Genomic DNA, 20,751 nt, shown 5'->3' with positions numbered 1-20,751 from the left:
GGGTTATTTAGTCTGGGGAAGAGAAGCCTGAGGCGGGATTTGATTACAGTCTTCAAATACGTGGTCAATTACAGAGAGGCGGGGATGGGCTTTACCCAGTGGCCATAGAGGACTGGATTAGGAAAAATGGCCTCCAACTGTACCAGGGGAAATTTTGGTTGAAAATTAGGAGGAACCTTCTGACAATGAGGGTAGTAAAGCATTGGAACAAGTTACCTAGAGAATCTTCATCCTTGGAAGTTTTCGGGAGCAGGCTAGACAGACTAGCATGGGATGGTTTCTTCAGGGGTGATCCTTCCTCAATGAGGTAGCTGGATTAGTTGATCTTCTGAGAGCCCTTCCAGCCCTACTTCCCTATCATGCTATGATCATACCATTTCATGAATGAATTTTTGCCTTTAAACCATAGGTGTGAAGTGCCATTTGGAAGTACCTTGTTGCAGAAAAAGAATGAAACAGGTAGTAAATCACCATCTCATCAGGACATCAGTAGGAACGGGTACTGAGGAACCTGTTACTCTGGGAATCCTGAAGGCTGCTCTGTCATAGGTGTAAGAGAATTAATTCTACCTCCTTTTCCTGTGAAAACCTCTAGTGTTCAGCTTAGTAACTCAAGCTAGGAACTGAAGAGAGAGAAGAGACTAAAAAACAATCATTATTATTTGGGCTTAGTTAAACAAAACCAGGTACTGTAACTTGTTCTTCACATTGATTGTAATGATAGTATTGGCTAAATGTTATTATATGCAAATAAATACCCAGAAAACAAATCTTTAACAAACTGAAAGGATTTTCCTGTTGGAAGTTCATGGTCCTACCACAAGATACTCAATTCTATTGAGTTCTATTTGCAGACAACTTGTTAACTCCACCTGGGAGTAACCCCCTGAAGAGGGCATTATGTTGGACAGTCCTGAGGAAGGAATTTTAGAAACAGCTACCCTGGGGAAGAAAGCTTAGTGAATGAAAAGGAAAAAACAAAATCTTTAGAAAAGGATAAGCACTGAACCTGCATAGAAGGTATGAATGTATCTGGAAGAGGCTAAGTCACTTTCTAACATTTTGTGGATGTCAGATTTGAGATTCTGGGGTCTCAAGTGCAAGGCATTCATAGTGACAACTGAAGTCAGTGGGATCTGTTCTCTGAGCATTTAAAGAACTATATAATGCTCAGAAGTATCTCAGATCGGGCACCCAAAATCACTGGACACGTTTGAACTTTATCTCTATGCCTCAGCTCCTTACCTCTAAAATGGGAATATTATCATCCCTTCACCAGAGATGGGTATTTGCCAATAATTAATGTTGGTAAAGCACTTGGAGGGTATTGTGATGTGTTCCACTGAAAACCCCATGAGGAAGCAAAACTATTAACAGTTCTGTCTCCAAACCAAGGTTTGAACAGTGCAAAGGACATAAGAAAATATGGATAAAATAAAATATTAAACAGCTGATTAATCAGTCAGCACAGTCTCCCTGGGGCAGCTAACTGAACAGTCAACATGTAATTAAGAGACTATCATAAACCAGATTCACATGGGGTCAAACTTACAGTTTTATAGGCAGCCTTTATTTTAGCAACTCCTAACTTTTGAAAGATTGACTTTGCAACTATAAATTATTATTACCATTTCTATGTAATATATGATATATATAGGTTTGGTATCATGTAAAATTGCATCATGAAAAGTTTTTAATCTCTGCCCAAACTGTTCTGACAAAAAGAGAAAAAGTGGTTGTACATTTAGTGAAAGGAGCTCCCATTTCTTGTTCAATAACTTTATAGTGAGGAACCACTGGACAATGATCAGCTTTTTATTTATACAGGTCATAAGGCATGTCAGGTTGGTGATCTGCTCTTGGCAGGAAGCCCTTAATTAGAAAATTCCTAGAGAGATCTCCAGCTCCCAGTAGGTGCTTATTAAGATCTAAAGACAAAAGGAGTTAGCAGAAAAGTCTGAAGAATTCAAGATATCTTGTCAGGCAAGAACCACTTGGAAGGCAAGAAAGCATTGAGTGGTAATCAAGATGGGATGCTGGATGAATGAAAGTTTGTCAGTTCTCTTATTAGTGAGTATCTTTAATATTAAAACCCCCTAATTGAATATATGCATAAATATTTTAAGCTTATTTAAAAGACTTTTTATGGCTTGCTTACAGTAATACTCCCAAGTTAAATGTAAAACTTGTTATAAAATATTCAACAGCCTTTTTATAACTAGACTTAAAACAATTTAAAGTCATATTATCTTCTTTTGAATTATTTTTAAGTTGTATTTTAAATCTCAGATAACAGAAGCAGTGGTTTATAATCGTATTTGAAACCTATGAATTATTTTCTGCGGTTTTTTCAGTGGATTGGGACAGGCAATGCATCCACCTCTGTACTTTTGAAAGTCTTCACTTTTTATTTTTTTTGTCTTTTGTGAACACAAGCAGTCCCATGATAAGTCTTTTACTTATGGTCAAGTTTCTAGCACATAGTAAGTGCTGGATATGTCTCCTGTCAAGCAATTGTAGTACTGCATTTGCTCATTCTCATAGTCATTTTCCACTTCTAACACCTGTAATCTAGCCCTGTGTTTCATGCTGATAGTGAAGTATTTTGCAGTCATTTTAAAGAAAAACCACAACTGATTTAACATGTAGTAAACTGTCATCGGTGGCATTAATAGGAGACTTGTCTTCATTATAGCTGGTGTGGCTAGGATTGAATTTGTATTTGTTTACTGACACATTCTACTGGTATGAAGAAGAGGATGCTTACACTTATACACGGGTTATGCTGGGGGTAAGTATGAGTTTGATAAATACCTTCCCATATTAATACCATGCATATTTTATCAGCAGCCTACACTGCATTAATTTTTCTGGTATTGTAACAGTTATGTTTTCATTTGAAAAAATTATGTTTAATAAGTTTCCTTTCTATTTCTTCTTCCCCCTTCTACATTTATAATATTTTTATATTGTTATGTGTACAGTCAGCATTGGCTTGTGCAAGAGCTTCTGCAACGTGCCTGAATTTTAATTGCATGTTAATCCTGTTACCAGTCAGTAGAAACCTTATTTCGTTCATAAGGGGAACCAGCATTGTAAGTACAATTTCTGTTTTTATTTCTGTAGTTCATCAATGATGTCTATACCAGAAACTTCAAAGAAATGTAATTGTCAGTAGGGAATTCTGTATACTATTTTCTAGTTATAACTTTGAATTAACATATGTCCCATGATTACAAGGAAAAAAATATTTGTAGTAAAACTCACAAAAGAAATACTATTTTTGGGTTGGGTTATGCATAATTTGGTATTGTGAAGTGGTTTGAATATACACTCAAGAAGAAAATGAAACTCATATTAATAGAGATCCCTGATGTGTGTTCGTGTGTCCATTCACTTACTACTGTCCAGAAGCAAAATGAAAGCCAACGGGGGGAAGTGCATTTGGAAGAACTTCATGAATATAATAAGGATAATGTTTAAATCCTTTTTTCCTAGCATCTATACAATCTCCACTCATGTTCTTCCCTACCCTTATATTTTAAGCCTGACTTCCACTGAGAGCAGAATAATGTGCCTACAGCTTATGCCATAACTTCCCCTTGCAATAGAATATAAAACTTGGACTTGACATTAATGTTTGAAAAAAAACAAATACAAATTGAAAGAGTGTTGGGATGAGCTTGTAGCTGTGATGTCCCACACTTGCTTCCTGGACCAAGTATTTTTATGTGTGATACCTTTTATTGGACCTACTGGGCACATCTGCACAAGACGTTTACTACACAGTTGACTAATTAGGTGCACAGTAAATGTCTCAGCATCTATACATGTACCCCTATTAGGCTGCAGTAAACTAATTCACTTTGTAGCAGGATAGTACTTGTACCATATTTCATGGTGTATATGTTGGCATGGTGTATAGTTCAAGCCCCAGCTTTCCAATCTGAAAGGTAAGGATTTTCATAGGCACAGCGTATAAGTCAGGGCCAGGCTTGGTGCTCAGCTGGAGCGGCCCCATCCCCTCCAAGCAGCACTGCCAGTGTGGCTTGCAGGTGATGGGGTTGCACCAGCCAAGCCTGGGCCTGGCCCTGTCCCCTGCGAGTGGCACCAACTCCCTGAGCCCAGTGCTGCTCTCAGGGGATGGGGACAGGGGTGGGGTGGGGCTGGGCTTGGTACCCAGCTGGCACAGCCTCCGGACTGCCAGTGCTGCTCACAGGGGATGAGGCCACACCAGACAAGTACCAAGCCCCGCCCCATCCCCGTCCCCATCCCCTGTGAGCGGCACCTGGCAACTACACAGATAGTCCAGTAAAAGTTATCACATACAAAAAAATCCTTGCCTAAATACAATTGAATCATTCTCATCCCACAAATTAAATTAGTATAAAAGTCATGAGTTTATAAAATAAGTGCTTAGTGGTTCTTCTTTGTCTTGTTTAGCCCTTCTGGTACATAAGGATTATGTTTCAAGAAATACTTACACAAATCAGGGGCTGCGTCTACACAAGACTCTAACTGCTCAGTCATTACTGCAGAGTTATTTAGTACTAAATGACAGCACACTAACCCAAATTGCTGTGCAGTAGCACCAACAAACAGCTTTTTTTGGGACACTACTGCACAGTAGTCTTGAGACTACTTTGCAGTAGCATCACGTCAAGGATTCTGCCATACACCACTACTCGTCAGTAGTCTCGAGCTACTGCGCAGTCCACATCTCATGTAGATACTGCCAGGCAGACTTAAAGGAGAAGGCAAACAAACAAACATCACTAGTTTTGCAATAAAATCATGAGTTGGCAACACTATAGCTTTTTGCTGTGCCTTGTGGAATGACTTAAAAGTCAAGATCACAGTCTGAATCAACAACTTGCCCAAGAATACTGAAACCCTGTGAGAAACCCTGAATAACCTCTCATCACTATGAGCACAGACAGAAGCACAGTGGCCTGCTGTAACTAAGAACATTTTGCAGAAAGCGTTCTGAGTTGCAACAATCCCCCAGACCAAACAGAATACACCGTTGGTTCCAGTGGGAAGGGGAATCTAGCTGCTGACTACAAGACTGCAGCCAGTTTCCCCTAGCAATGACCCCTGCTCTGACAGCTTGCACTGTTTTCAGAATGGGAAGGGGAACGGGAGCAGAGGGAGCTTGTTCTAAGGGTTCCCCAGTCAGAACTGGATGGTGTGGTGTGTTAACTGGACCCCCCTCCCCCGCCTCAGCGGGGCTCCGAAACACCCACCCCACCCTCCAGTGGGGGTTGAAAAATACCCCAAACCAAATTCTCTCTACTCCCTTTCCCCTATCCCATTCTGAAAACAGGTTGGAAGCTGGGAGGCAAGTGCATGCACAAATTACAGAAGATACTATGTTTTGAAACATCTTCCTCTGAACCCTCACATGACAAGGGTTCATATTTTCACCTGAACAGCTATTTTTTAAGTGGTCTGCATCTATGCACTTGTTTGGTCATGCTATAGACTGCTTTCTGTGGCCAGATTGGGCAAAAATTGTCAGTTCTGTCAGCACCCTATGCTCCTGATGCCTAAACACAATATTTCCAATCAATTCCTTCATTCTGTTTTGATTAAAGAAAAGTATTGAACCTGACTGATCCACCTACTAAACTATAAGTTTGCAATTATAAATGAAGCTAACTCTTAAAATATTTGGGGGGGGGTGTTTTTTTTGTTTTTTTGCCAAGTGTGGAAGACGGGCATTAAGGAGACAACTTGACAAAAGCCTCACATTTCACAAGGTGGTTGCCTATGGAATAGCTGTAAATGCAAGTAAGCTTTCCATTTCTTTGGCATTGTCTTTAATTGTTGTGAATTATATAGTGGTTCTACTTTATGTTAAAATCCCTATAACTTTAGATACACTTCTGCTCAAGCATGATCATTTGGTGGCTGAAACTTAAAATAGTCACTTTGTTCTTAAAATGGTTACAAAGAGAAGGGAAAGGAGGTAGAACATATATCTTGTCATCTGTTACAATCACTTGCTTATCTGTCATGTCCATTCATATATCAGAGTTCACTTTAAGCACAAACCAGATTTCTAGAAAATGCAACATTGTTTCTTTAATTAACAAGCAAACCCAGGAATATAAAGTACCTAACTGCTATTTGGTGTATAATTTGTTATGCTCCAAGAAAGAATCAAAATTGTACAGTCAAACCTTTTGTTTTATATTTTACACTTTTGTAAAAATGTTTGCTGGTGTATTTAAATGAACAGTTGTGAAAGTGTAGCAGAAAATAACTACTTTAAGACTTTAATAATTACAGAAACATACACAGCAGCTGATGTCAAGTGACAGAAAGCACCATTCTCTAGAGAGAAAACAGGTGAATTTCTTTGTGGCATGTTTTGGAGTTTTTGGAAGAGAGAATAGACCAGCAGATGATATAATTGAGAAAGAAATGAAAAGGACATCAGAAGAATAAGCCCTCAAAAGCAAGTGAGAGAGACATTTTGTTTGAGAAATACTTTATCAATTCATAGGCAAATAGTTTGTTTCCTTTACATTAAAAAAAGAGACCAGAAAAATCAACTGTTTAAAAAGAAAAAAATTCTGCAGAAACTTCAGAAGCTAAAAATTCAATCTGCATATGGTGTGGAAAATCATATTATCATGTTTGTATGAAAGCAGGTAACCAGAAGTAAAATGTTTCTTTTATAATATTTAGCAATGTCAAGATGTGCAGAGAGAAATCTTGATTTTTTGTTCATGACAAAAGGTGTTATATGCAGTAGCTGGCTAAAGCATCAGCTACTGAACAAGACTGTTAAAGACTGTTACAAGTTAGTAGTTAAGTGAATTATCTCTCCTTCATGATCAATGGATTTAAATCTGATAGTAGAACAGCAAACCAATTTATAGAGGAGATCACAGTGCTTATAATTTTCACAAATTAATCTGTAGATCTCTTTAATAATAAAAAGCCAGGAATATGTGTCTTGGCTTTCCATGTGGTATTTTTAGCATATTCATTTACCAGCATGCTAAAAATAATTAGAGCAACATTAACATTCTTATCTTGCTTCTCAAACAGTAGACTATCATTATAGAGGTGCATATGCCTTGAAAAAAGTACATCTGTGTCTTTAATTTTTCATCACTTATTATACAAATTCAGCTGCAGGCTTTAATTGGCCAGGTCATAATGTGATATAATTAGAGACTGGTGGAAGTAGGCAAGTTGGAGGAAAGCGAGAGTAAACAATGTTATCTATAATCAAGGGCATCATTGAAAATTCAGTAAAGGGAATTCTGCTTAGTTTGGCTTCCTGCCTTTCTGCATGCTTGTCTATGATAAGAGCTGCCTGGGACTTACTCACCCACTAATAAATCTTCCTTATAGACCTTCAACTCTACTAGAATAAAATCATAGTTTCACAGACTCTCAATATGATCAATGAAAATCATTCTAGACTTTCTAACTCAAATGGGACTTTTCAGTCAAAAGGCAGTACCTTGAATATAAAGAGCTTAATAATAGATGAGTAAATAATGTTTCATAGAAAGCAATATTTCATACTAGGTCATTTTCATCTTTGAAAGAAAATAAATGTATATGTTTATAAAATGCTTTCTAAAGCATTCTTTGTAATGTAAAAGACATTATTAGATTAGTCTATTAGTGATTAGTTTTTGAGCACTTACAGCTAACCTAAAATGGGTTTATTATTATTATTGGTGGTGGTGTTGATATTATTATTATTTCTAACATATAAAGAATACTTGAAAAGCTAGCTTTTTCTTCTACTTTTTTACATTTAAAACCTACTTTCTTTTCTGGAGAAGGTTTATGTGTAGGTAAGGCTACAAGACCTCAGGGGTTATGATACCATAAGAAAGAGAAATTCAAGCAGCTGAAAAGGGAAAAAAAGATTTAGTTAATTTGTTTGAAAAACAGGCTTTTCCCACTACATAAAACTTCAACATTGTATCAGTCCAGAAATTAGCACTTTGCTAAAGCCTGAAAATTTGTTTGCTTTGTTCTGGGCAAATTTTTTTGGTGGGGGAGAAGAGATTCTTTGCATGAAGATATTTTATTTAGTTCAAACCCCATTCTTACTGGTTTTCAAAACTGCAGAAACCAAAAATTGAAGAAAATGTTCTATCAAACTCTATTTTCAATCATACTATTTACAGCTCTGCTAGCGCATGCCTCTGTAGGTCACAGCTCATGACAAATACTTGGAAGGAAAAAATCTATTAATAAAAAAAACCCTACCCAAGCAGACTAAAAATACTTCAATTTCAGTTCTAGTTTTGTCCTTCAGCAAAAAACAGGCAAAATAAGATTTGATATTCCTAGTATTTCTATGGGGGAAAAGTTACAAAAGCCCTCCACATCTATCACCTTTTTCAGCACAAAACTATGTTTGGGTAGAATTTTAAGCAAATTCTAAAAATAAGTGTTTAGAATGAAATCCATACAGATAAGCTACAAGTGATACCGTGGTTATTCTTAGGTATTGGTTGCTTTAGTTAACATATGTTTGTTTAATAAGAACCAGAAAGCCGAGGGAGGGGGGTAGTACAAAATGTTGGGTCAGTTTGCTGTAGAGTTCATTTGGGGTTTTGGTGAGGCCATACAAAGCTATTGATTTCTGTAAGGTTACAGAGATCAAGATTTTGACCCTTTGATTTTTATCACACTGGGAATAAGATGATTAATTAGTAGTACTGAACTCCCGTATGACTATTATCTTGGACAGGCATGCAGAAATAGAGAGGAGGAAATCTTGCCTTCAGATAAACACATGCAATTTCTGTTTAGTTGAATGAGAGCCCTGCATGCTTGACTGAAGGCACAATTGGCTGAACAAGACAAGCTAAATTGACCAGACTTTCAAGAATGTAATTTAATTACACCTCTTTTCATATTTAGGAATATCCACTGTAGGCACCATGCTCTAATTTCAACCTTTCTACTTTCCACCCTTTCTCCCATAAGAGATATTATTTAAACACAGATGGAAAATTAAAGGTTCATATAAAAATGAATGTATAGTAAGTGTTTCAAGGATTCCCCGTGTCACTAAAAATAAAGGACTAAATCCTTCAGTTGCCTGATTGAGGATCCAGAATTTGGCCTAAAATGTATGTTTATTCATTGGAAGGGAAAATCACTGGTAAAAAATAAATCCTAGGTTCAGGATCCTAAGCTTTTGCTCATAACAAATATATTTCAATTGAGTACAATATAAACTATGGTAAACTCAAATTTCAGGAATTTGTATGTTGAGTTTTTGAAAGCACACAGTGAAATCTACACACTGTAGATCCAGAAGAGCTCCACAAAATGTATGTTAGGTACCTAAAATGTTTTAACAAATTGCAGCATTTCTTGTGCTGGCTGTTTTAGTCTGCTACAACTATTTTACTTAAAGAAACCACGTTATTTAAGAACTTTGGAGATTCAGGTAAGACAACATTGTCTATATATTAGTTTGAATGTTACTATTTTTCTGTTCAGGATTATATCTATTACCATCTGGCACAAAGTAGCTTGTATGATGTTTTTCAGTCTAGAAGATCTGTGCTGTACCTGTCAGGTACAAGTAGAAACAACTGGCACCCACAACCTGAAGGCTTACAACCACAGGTAGTTTCTACTAAGACTGACAAAATAGACCACAGCAGTAAGATGTGGATATTTTTTGTCAGTACACATCTCTGGCCATGGCAGAAGAATAGAGCAATATGTTGCTGGTATAAAACAATGTTCAAGCAACTGTAACAAAGTATATTAGGACAAAGAACAGAAATCTGCTCTCTTTTCAATGAGAAAATGTATGAGTAGGTATTCTAACATGTTTCCACAACTGAACCACAGGCTAAAAGATTACTTCAGATGAGGAAAAGGCTACCCCTATTTAATCCATGGTTTCCCCTTTGAGATTGGCAATTATGTTGCTTATGTTCTTTGATAAGGACTTCTATCGATCCAATAGGAATGGTATTAAGACCACTAACCAATTCAGTTACATCTCTTCAGTAGCCATTATATTCATGCAGATATGACATTTAGATCAACCTAACTAAACGCTGATCTGTGCAGACATTCAGGGGGTTTAAATCAGGCCAAAATGGAGGACCCTATATAAGTTAGTTCACTTGAGTAGGTGAACTTATTTATATCAGAAATGAATTAACCTGATCCAGCAAACATCCGCACGTGTTTAAGAGTGTAGCCCTATCGCTGGAAAAGCCCAGCTGCTTGCCCCAGCCCTGGAGCTAAGCTCTTTCCCGCTCCCTGCCCTTCACTCTGGGCCATTTTTAGTGCCCTGAGCTCTCCATCCCCAGATAAACTACCCATCTGCAGACCAACCACCACCCCCACAGATCTGCCAATCCTCCTGACCTCCCAAACCCCACCACATGGACCCCCTAGCCCCTTCTCCCCACCCTGAGGTACTTACACCCAGTTCCCAGCATAGCTTCCAACATCAGCAAATATCTGCACATGCTGCTCCAAGTCTATGATCTTACAGCTTATAAAGAAAGTTGTGTGATCATAGCCTGAGTGCAATTAACATTTGTATGCACCCTCAGTTTTGTACAAGGGCTCTTGAAGGAAGATAATACTTTGGTGGTAAATAAAAGGAAGAGAGAAATTTGGGGATAAATAAAAGGAAGAGGGAAATAAAAGGAAGAGAGAAAAGGAAGAGAGAATTTCTGTTGTAAAAATAAGACTTTTAAGCTTCATTGACTAGGCAATGCTTCCAGATCCTGCAAGGAGTGTAGGTAATCCAGGAGGTCCACATTTTGCAGGGAATGCTTCAGGAAAGAGCCTTGTTGATATTAGGTATGGAAATTACTCAGTAGCAAGGCTTTAGTTATTTAGTATGTGTTACTTTAGCTATGCATGATACCTAACAGTCATAGGTCCCTGGCACAGCAGTTAACCAGTTAATCATCCCTTAAGTTGTTACCCACCCACATGGTAATGCAATTTATGGCATGATACAACAAGAAATAAGCCACAAAACTACTAAACAAAAAATGTGTTAACTTTATAGCTGGTTTCTGTTATGCCATTAATTGGACATGGGGCCAGGCTGATTGGGATTTCCAGCCTCAGGGTGTGGTCCTGCAGCTGAAAGCTCCATCACTTGATCTGGGCTTCCAGCCATAGTGGGGCACCATGTGCCCTCACAGCTGGAAACTGCTGAAGAAGCTCCCAGCTGTGAGGAAGCACATGGTATACCCTCACAGCTGGGAGCTAGGATCAGCTGATGGAGCTTCCAGCTGCAGAAGCTTGCTACTTGTCAGTACAGGGGGAGCGCTAAAGATAGCGATTCTGGGCTCCCCCTGCACTGGCAATATGATGTGATGGAATCTGATGCTGAATCCCACAGTCATGCCTTCTACCATGCACACAGAAAACAAGAGGAACCAAGACCATAGAAACAAGAGAGAACAGATAGCACTTTTGGTTGCATCAGTAATCTTTAGCAGGCCACAGAATAAAGCACTTCAATATGAATCCAACAAATATGTCACTTAGCCTTCCTTTTCAGAGTCTGGGGGCTGGGGTAGTGCATGGGCACTATGATGCACGGTTGGCAGCCCAGATGTTGCAAGTTTGAGGTCATAGCAGAAGCTCATGGCACAGCCACATCAGATTCCAATGAATCTATGAATTCTGCTAAATCCCTTGTCACAAGGAAGGAAGGAAAACCAGAGTTTTCTGCTCCTGTTCCCCAGTTTTCTATCTACCTGCTCCAAAGCCTACCACATAAGAAAGGACTGATGAGACTTAGGTGCCTAACTCCAGGAAGTGGTCCATAGCAAGAAATACTAAATGAAAATAAATACAACCCTCCAACCTGAAGTTAAGTTCCTAATTGAGTTTGAAGGTGAGCCTAAGATCTTCTCAGAATTTCCTGCTGACTAGGTTTTCTAGCTCTTTGCTCAGCATGCTGACTTCTGTGAATCTGGAACTGGGCATATAAAAGTTAGGTGTTGCAATTCCTAAGTCCATCTGGGTGCATCTACATGTGACGCTACATCACCATAGCAATGTGCAACAGTCTTTTCATCTCCAAAAAATATATTCTAGGTGTAGGTGTACCATAGATTTGTACAGCAGTATAGTGACATTTTCTGTTTTGATTTTGATTCCCTTCTTAATTATTCCTAAAATCCTATTTGCTTTTTCTTTTACTTCTTCTGAACACTAGGCTGACGTTCTCAGATAATTATTCACAATTTCAAAGTCTCTTTCATAAGTAGTAACAGCTAATGTAGAACCCATTATCATGCATATACGTCTGGAGTTATTTTTTCCATGTGTTTCACTTTTCTCTTATCAACATTGAACTTCATCTGCTTTTTTACTCTGAATAATTTGGTGTCATTATTTGCAAACATACCTACCTCACAGTCACTCCCTTTTCCAAATAATTTATGAATATGTTAAGGAACACAGACTCAAGTACAAACCACAGGGAGTCTGCTTCCCTTCTGAGAAATTACCATATATTTGTCACTCTTTGTTTCCTGTCCCTTAGCCAGTGGCTAATCCACAAGTAGACCTTTCCTCTCCTGCTTTAACAGTCTGCTTTCATTAAGAGCCATTGGCCATGTCCAGATGTCCAGGGGTATGGGCTTGCAGCAGCAAAAGTAGCAGCACAAATTTGTGCTGCTGCTTTTTGCCTCAGCACACATCCCTGCATGCATGCTTTAGTGACGGACAAATTGTCCTGCTTCAGGCAAACTATTGCCAGCTCCTCCTGGCTCCCAGCATCCTGGAGGAGTCAGGGCACAGCTGAAGGAGTGGAGATGCTCTGGCCAGCAGCTAGTGTCTCCCTGGAGAAGCGAGGTTCCATGCCTTACGGCGCATACTCTTGTCACGTACACTGCACCACTTTTTTTTTTCTGGCACTTTTTTTGCTACCAGGATTTCCCAATAGCAAATTTTGGCCCCACACTGCAAATGTGCAGTACAAGGCATATTTTAACAGTCCCCATGTGTGATTTGTGGCAGCGTAAAGAGGTTTGCAGCACAACAAACTGCACATGCCTGCATGTCTGAATGTAGCCATTGATGCTAGACTTTGTCAAAACATTTTTTGGAAAGTCCAGATACATTACATGTGTACCACTCTGATCTACATACTGGTTAACATCTTCAAAAAATTCTAGTAGACTGGTGAAGCATAACAACTATATACAAAAGCTGTGTTAGCTCTTTTTTAGCAAGTTACAGTTATTCATTTGATGGGCAATCCTTTATTTTTATTATTATTTCTAAATTTTTTCCAGGAACAGAAGTTAGGTTTATTGGTCAGTATTCACCTGAATCTCCTCTGAAGCTCTTTTTAAAGATTGCCTTTTCAGTGACTACCCTCCAGTCCTCCAGTACAGAGGCTGGGTTTAGTACATAGTAAGTCAGTAGAGCTGCAATTTCAAGTTTGAACTCCTTCAGGACTCTTAAGTGAATACCATTTGGCCGTGGTGATTTGTCACTGCTTAATTTATCAATTTCCTCTCTGGATCATTCTACTGGCAGCTCAATTTGTGTCAGTTCTACTAATTTGTCCCCTGAAAGGAGTGGCTCTGGTATGGTAAAGTATTATTATTCAGTGAAGCAGATCGTATTCATATTGCTTCAATTACTGATTTTTAATGGAAGCTTTTTTAATGGTCAGACACAGACGCAGATAATACGGGTAGATAACATGAAAGTGGAGATTAGTGACTGAAAGTCAATTATGAAAACCAGAAATAACATATTTTTAGCTGCACTGTAAACATCTAATTGTTTGTCAGTGTTGTTTTTCAGGCTACTGTATTGAATGTTTTGCATTAATTACAGCTAGTTTATGAATATTTAGAATCCATCCTACTTTAAAATTATGAAATGTTGGATGTAGCATGATTTGAATAATCATCTATGTTAAAGAGTAAAAAACCAAGGTCCCTGACTGGCCACATCCAGATGAGTGTGGACATTTTGTTTCCCAAACATTTGGTTCCCCTTGTACCGCTGCTACTTGTCCCCAGGGAACACCCATGCCACTCATGCTTTGGCACATGGCAAGTTACCCTGGTGATGGTAGGGGAAGCTGGGGCCAGCCTGATGCTGGCCCCAGCAGCCATATCTGAGGTTCTGGGGGCCTTCTGTGGCTGCAGCAGAGGCAATGGCAGGTGCTGGCAGCTGCAGCTGCTGTTAGTTTTGTTCTCCTCCTCCCCCTATCCCCAAGTTGAGTGACTGTGACTGCTGTCCTGGTCATCCTTGCAGCCCCACTTAGTTATATAATTGTTTCTGGGTGCATCCACTTTATTCTCCATGGTGCCAGAGCTGCTATCTAGATCACTTTTATACGGCTATATAGGGACATTGATCCCCCTGCACTACTAAATCAGACTAGGACACACCCGAGGCAGGGGGGATCCAGAGTGGGATTGGATTGGACCATGCCAGGAAAGCCTTTGGTGACAAATCCCCAAAGTAGGTAAGAATCCCACCCACTTACCCAAGGGCAGGTCCTCTCCCCCGCCTTCCCCTGCTCCCCTGCCTGTGGCAGCTGCTTTCCCTGCTGTCCAGGGTTGAGAAAGCTTCAAAGCCACTCCTGCCTGCTGCAGCCAGACTGCATGTGGTCTGGGCTCAGCTAGGAACAGTGACAGTGGGAGCAGCGATGGGCAGGGGGGTGAATTCCCACTTGCTGTGCCTGTTCCCAGGGGAGTGTCACTAAGCCCAGCCCCACCATAGCCTGACTGAAGTGGGCAGGAGCAGCCTGGAAGCTTCCCCCCCTCTCCCCCGGGACAGAAAGGAAAACACCAGGGACAGGGGTGGGGAGGAGTATGGGGAGAGGAGGGGATGTGCCTCTGAGCACAGAGGGGAAGCGGGGATTTTTACCTGCTTTGGAGACTTTAAATGATGCAGTCTGCGTTGGTGAATTGTGAGGAAGGAGGCTGGGAGTTGGGGTGCAGCCACTCCTGAAACATGGGAGCTGCTCCCATACCCTTAAATCCTTGATCCATCTCTGGAAAGAACCTAGCCTTTCAAGAACTTTTGGGATTTAAGTTATTTTACTTTATTAGCATTTGAAAATCAAGGTAACAGATCATTATCACTTGTTCCCACCAAGAGGTCACCCTCCTAGGAAATCAAAAGGTAAGTGTCAGTACATTGTGAAACATAAGAAATGATGTTATTGGGACAATTAACACAGTAAGATTATGCTAAAGTGGTTCTTCCACAACTTAAACATAACCTCTGTCTGTGTTGCACATTGATAAAAGTTTATTTTTGTTGCTGATTTCTGTGTAAGGTTCTTAATCCAAACAAAGCTTTTTAATGGTTCCTGTCATAATTAATAATGTTGACTCCAGGATTGTATATATCTCAGAAAGTAAGTTTAATTTTACATAGTTCTCTTTTTCATACAGTCATACATATTGTTGCACATTTGGTCAACATAGAGCGATATCATATAAGCCAGTCAAAGGAAGCAGGGGAGTTACAGAATAAACTTTCTGGACTTGGCAAGAACCCAAATGAAAGCTACTTGAACCCAATCAGAGATTATGAAACAGTAAGTTGTTATTTTGTTCTCTTTGGTTATCCTCATGGGAAAAGATTTCCTTTGTGGATCATTTTGGCAGTAAGACTAGATTTCAAGACCTTTACCAGAGCAAGGAGGTGCTGCTAAAGGTTAACCTCCATGTCAGCTGAAAACACTTACTCAAAAATGCAATTGTCAGGTTACCAAGTTAAGAAAAGTGTGTATACTCTTTTAATTAGTTTAGGCAGAAGGCAACTGGTTTGGAGATGCAGGATGCCTACAAATGTTTAGGGCAAACTCATGGTGTTTTATATGAAGTGCCATGAGTTAGAACCCTCCCTTCCCCTCCCCCACCCCCAACCCAACAGACATTCACTTTTTGGATCGGGAGGTAGGGAGGGAGCGGGCCTGGAGTCTGCATGCGCCATCCTTGGCCAGCAGGCAGGGTCCTTCCTCCAGGTGCCTCTGAGGAGACTGCTGAACCCCCCTCTCCCTATCCCTGCCCCACACCCCCAGCTCTGGGGCTGTCAGTGTAGGGGGGATAATAGCAGCATGAAACTGCTGGCTGCTTTGAATAGCCAGGGCTGAGGCGGAGGAAGGGATGGAGCAGAGCTCCCTCATCTCATGGGCCCCAGCTAGGGTCTTGGGAGTGTGGGGCCAGGCTCACAAGGCAGGGAGGCTCCATCCCACCCTGCCTTCCCCACCTCAGCTCTAGCTCTGGCCATACAAAGCAGATGGCAGCTCTGTGCTGGCTGCTCCCTCCCCTTCCCACTCCCTGTCCTTCCCCTGCTGACAGCCCCAGGGGCAGGGTGGAGCTGGTGCTTGCCAAAGTGACCACCAGCCCAGCTCTGCAAAGTGGGAAAAATTAACCCTGGAGGAACACAACTTCACTAAGGCACTCTACCTCATTTGACCAGGGTTCTTTTTTCATGCAATCAGCCATTTTAAAAGCACTCTGCAGCCAGGCACATGAGTTTGTCATGGATATAGAATAATTTCAGGAGCCCAATCATGTGAAAAATCAAATTTTGTGTAAGCACCCAAATGATGTTACAATTAGTGAAAAATATAATAACCCTGCCAAAGACTTCAAAAATTAAGTTACTGATATGTGAAATATTACAAAATACCTTTTCTCAAACAGAGAGAAGGCAATAACTTAAATTTTGCGGGTGAAGCATTAATAGCACATAATAAGATTTATTTTACAGCTTGAATTTGGCTTTCAGTGGGTTCATCTACACATGTAATTAAGGTGCCTGAATTTTCTGGATGAAAAATTTAAGCATGTTAAACTGCACCTGGGCATGCATCTGAACATACGCTCATCAGAAGCAAATTTGCTCCCATTGGAAGCAGATCAGTCCAGGTTGCTCCTGCCCTGCTCTGCCCCTGACCCTGCAGCATGCGGGGGAACTTCAGGCTCCCCCAGGTACCATCCTTGGGCTGGCAAGGGACACAGAGGCCAGTCCCAATCTCTGCAAGGTGGAGAGATCTGTCCTGGCTCTGGGGGGCAGCTGTCTCCCAACTGTGGGGAGATTGGGACTGGTTCCTGTCTCTGCAGGATGGAAGGAACTGTCCTAGTTGCAGAGCAGCTCCCTCCTAGCTGTGTGGAAATTGGGGCTTAGACATGCAGCAGTGGCCCCCTGGTGTCTGGGCTGACCAGGAGCAAATTGCTTCTGGTCTGGGTCTACATGTGGGCTTCAGCACATTAGATAATGTGCTGTTTTCCTAATATCTGTAAGTACTGGTACTAGCAAATGGCACATTAAATTAATTTAATGCACAGTAATTGATGCACATGTGTAGATGGTAGGACTTAGTCTAATGTTCAGTAAAGCATCTCATGTAGACTTACCCAGTGTGTAAGATATTAATTTGGGGCTTGATTTAACATTGTTACATAAGGAATCAACTTCACTGACTTAACTGGTCTCAGGACCTGTCTACACAGGGAATGAATGAAGTTAAAATGCACAAAGGCACTCCCTGGTGATGAATGCATGCGTCCACATGGGAAGCTGTGGCTATTGTGCTTTAAATTCATTCCCTAGCTTATTTTATGATAGCTTTGCTGTGTAGAGAAACCCTTTCTTTTGATATACACCAATGGACAACAGCAATTTTTCCCCTCAGTGACTGCAGGTTAAACTATCTGAAGTTACTTGATTTTATTTTCACAATTATGTGACTATTGCACCTGAAAAAAAATCAAATCTAAATAACTAAAAAACAGAATATGTAAAATGTTGGTAAACAAACTACCTCCCTAGCACCAAATGACCATACCTGTTGGTCTTAATCTGAAAGCTGGTATGCTGGACAGGTCTGTCTGAGCAAAGGAAGGGAATTCAGAACCCCTACTGAAAAACCCCTGCCCCCAAACTCCAGCTGCTCATATAGTGAATTCATCAATGAAGAAAAAAAGTTTTTAAAGGAAGAGAAGTCTAGTCATATCTTGAGCCATTTACTTCCGTCTGTTCTGGGATAAGCCTTGTCTGTCAAGATTTAAGTGGGAGTTAGGCACCTTGATACCTTTGAGAATTAGTGCCTAAGTTTTCTAAGATTCTTCTCCAACTTCTCACATTATAATGATACACTTTTATGGCAACTTGCACAATTACATGGTAACTAAATGGCAGATCCCAAGATAGCTTATATTTAAACCATTTTAAATTTATTTTCACATTTCTTTTATCATCCACTTGCATTTCAGTGTTTAAATTTTGTTCATAATTTATTCAGGGCAAATTCATTCACATGCCAACAAAAGATTGCTGCCATCTTCACAGAAGAAAGTTCTGAAGCAGCAATTTAAGTTTTCTTTTCAGTTTAGCTGTGCCCCTGCAGTAGCAGCATATGAAGAAGCTTTGACATTTTTCATTGTTTCATCTCAACATTCAAACTAGCCACTTTAATGTAAATGTTCAAAATATCACCTAGATCAATCCTGTTAACATGTAATAGGATCTGAACATATTCTTCACAGGCACCAATTTGAAAATATGCTGTATTCTGTCAAATGTGAACATTTAAAAGAGTGGTTTTATTGTAAAAAGTGTCTCTAAAATAGTACTGTGGAATTTTTCTCTCAAGGATTTCCATATCAAATGAGTTCCCTTTACAAGTGAAAAATATTCTTCTTTATAACCCTGCTAAGTCAACTTGGGATCTGGAAGACAAGCTGAGTTTTTTCACTCTTTCTTATCAACACCATTGGTACTGATTCTTGAGGCCAAATGATGGTTGCAGTTGCACACTACAACCAAATTTGATCTGATTCCAAATCTGTTTTACTTCAGTGTCATTATACTGATTTTGTTGGAGTTACTTCTGATTTACTCTCTGACACTTGCCGCATCTACACAAGATGCTTACTGCACAGTAGCTCATTACTACTGCGCAGTAGTGTCACGTGGCATGAACCATCACAAGATGCTACTGCACAGTAGTATTGAGCTACTGCGCAGTCAGCATCACCAGGAAGCCATGTGAGGATGCTACTGCACAGTAACACTAGTTACTCCACAGTCATTTAGAACTTAGGTATGTAAGTACTAATGACAGTGCAGTAACAACTGCACAGTCAGTGTCTCATGTAGACACAGCCTCTGAGATCAGCATCTCTGTCTTTGTCTTGAAATTGTGTTTTCTCTCCTACCAGAGCAGTCCCATTCATTTTGGTGGTTTTGCACTGATGTGACTGATTGACTCTAATATCTGTTAATGTTAATACATGAGAAGAAACAGAATCTAGCCCATTCTTTTTTTAGCTGTATTGCTCCTTCAGTGATAACAGGAGTTAAAATTAACATGAAAAAAATATTAGAAATTGCTGTCACTAAAGTCAGCATGTGGACCTCTGGATATGCACAAGAACCTGATTTAGCAAGTGATAGATTGCCCTTTTACCCAGCAACTTTTCAGACTACAATTGCACTTTATGGTGAAATAAGTGCAAAGTATCACTGTGGTTTGTAAATCTTGTAGGCTATTGAGCACCCCTCAGTTATCTCCCTCAAAATGTCTGGGGAAGTATTCAGTGACTGGGGAAGTATTCAGTGACTGGGGAAGTATTCAGTGATTATTACCTCCTTTTTATGTGCTGTCATCTATAGTAATTTCCTCTCTTTTCTGAGTGTGTAACAAAAATATATAAAAGCATTATTGGGATTATGTAATTTCCTTTTATCAGTTCCTGAAAAAAACCTGTAGTTAATATTTATGGTCATATCTAGCGTAAACCTAAATGATGACTTTTTTCCCCCATGCAACCTATATTATGCAGGTATAGAAGGGAGGATGTCTTGTTTGGTTTCATTATTTATATTCATTCTTATGTTGAAAATGTATATTTGATTTAGTTTTTGTATATAATAATCTGTTCTTATTATAGAACACCACAGCTGAGATACTAACTACTATAGCTGGAGTAACGGGCGTTGTAATCACTGTGACTTTAGTTCTGATCTTGACTTCTTCTACGGAGATCATCAGACGGTCATTCTTTGAGGTGTTCTGGTATACCCATCACCTATTCCTGCTTTTCTTTATTGGTTTGGTTATCCATGGAATGGGGTGAGTACATATATAGCTATATTGGGAGATATGACGTATGTTGAGTTAATAAGATGATATAAGGTCTCTGGGATCAAATCTGATTCAAGTCTCTCTCTGTCTTTGTGTGTGTGTAAAAGACACATATATTATTCTAGATATAGATCTCGTTTAGTGTGATTAAAGAGCTGTTTATTTTTGAGAAGGAAAACAATAGATGATGGATATTGGCAACTCAAATGAGTTTACAAGTTTCTTTTCTCTCTGTCTCTTATTTTAGAGAACCATACTATTTTATAGGATTTTCTGGATTTTTTTGTTATAATCTGTGGAACACTTACTTAGACATAAATTCTGAAGAGTTATATACTTTAAGTACACCATTTTTTCCTAGGAATTATTCACTCAAATATTCTCTTTACCAAAGAAATTTTTTTTTAAATGTCAATTTGTTAGTATTTATGGTCATTCATTACTGGGAATTGGAAACATTCTGAATGAAGAATCAAACCTTGATCCAAATCAGTGAATGGTGGATCATTTTATGTTAATGGCTCTGCACAAGCATTTTTGAGAGTTTATTGGGCTGATTGATAAATTAGTGCATGGTTTCACCGTGCAATAATGTTTGCTGAGACCTTTTTCCGCATGTGGCTCCG

The 20,751-nt window shown here is 39.6% G+C and overlaps 1 protein-coding gene across 1 annotated transcript in view; it reads left to right on the top strand.

Moving 5' to 3' along the window:
* The first annotated feature begins 2,028 nt into the window (after positions 1–2,028).
* NOX3 (NADPH oxidase 3) overlaps positions 2,029–20,751 on the top strand; it is a 58,433-nt gene continuing 39,710 nt past the window's right edge. Inside the window, exons 1-6 of the mRNA XM_090031474.1 lie at positions 2,029–2,070; positions 2,696–2,791; positions 2,985–3,095; positions 5,709–5,793; positions 15,420–15,565; positions 19,932–20,113. Coding sequence (XP_089887600.1) covers positions 2,029–2,070; positions 2,696–2,791; positions 2,985–3,095; positions 5,709–5,793; positions 15,420–15,565; positions 19,932–20,113 — 662 coding nt within the window. The remainder of the gene's footprint in view (positions 2,071–2,695; positions 2,792–2,984; positions 3,096–5,708; positions 5,794–15,419; positions 15,566–19,931; positions 20,114–20,751) is intronic.

This window comes from Crocodylus siamensis, chromosome 1, assembly GCF_052110815.1.
Source record: "Crocodylus siamensis isolate JL-2025a chromosome 1, ASM5211081v1, whole genome shotgun sequence".
In the NCBI taxonomy this organism is placed as follows: domain Eukaryota; kingdom Metazoa; phylum Chordata; order Crocodylia; family Crocodylidae; genus Crocodylus; species Crocodylus siamensis.
Note: the sequence above shows the minus strand (reverse complement) of the source record. Positions and strands in the feature narration are given on the sequence as shown.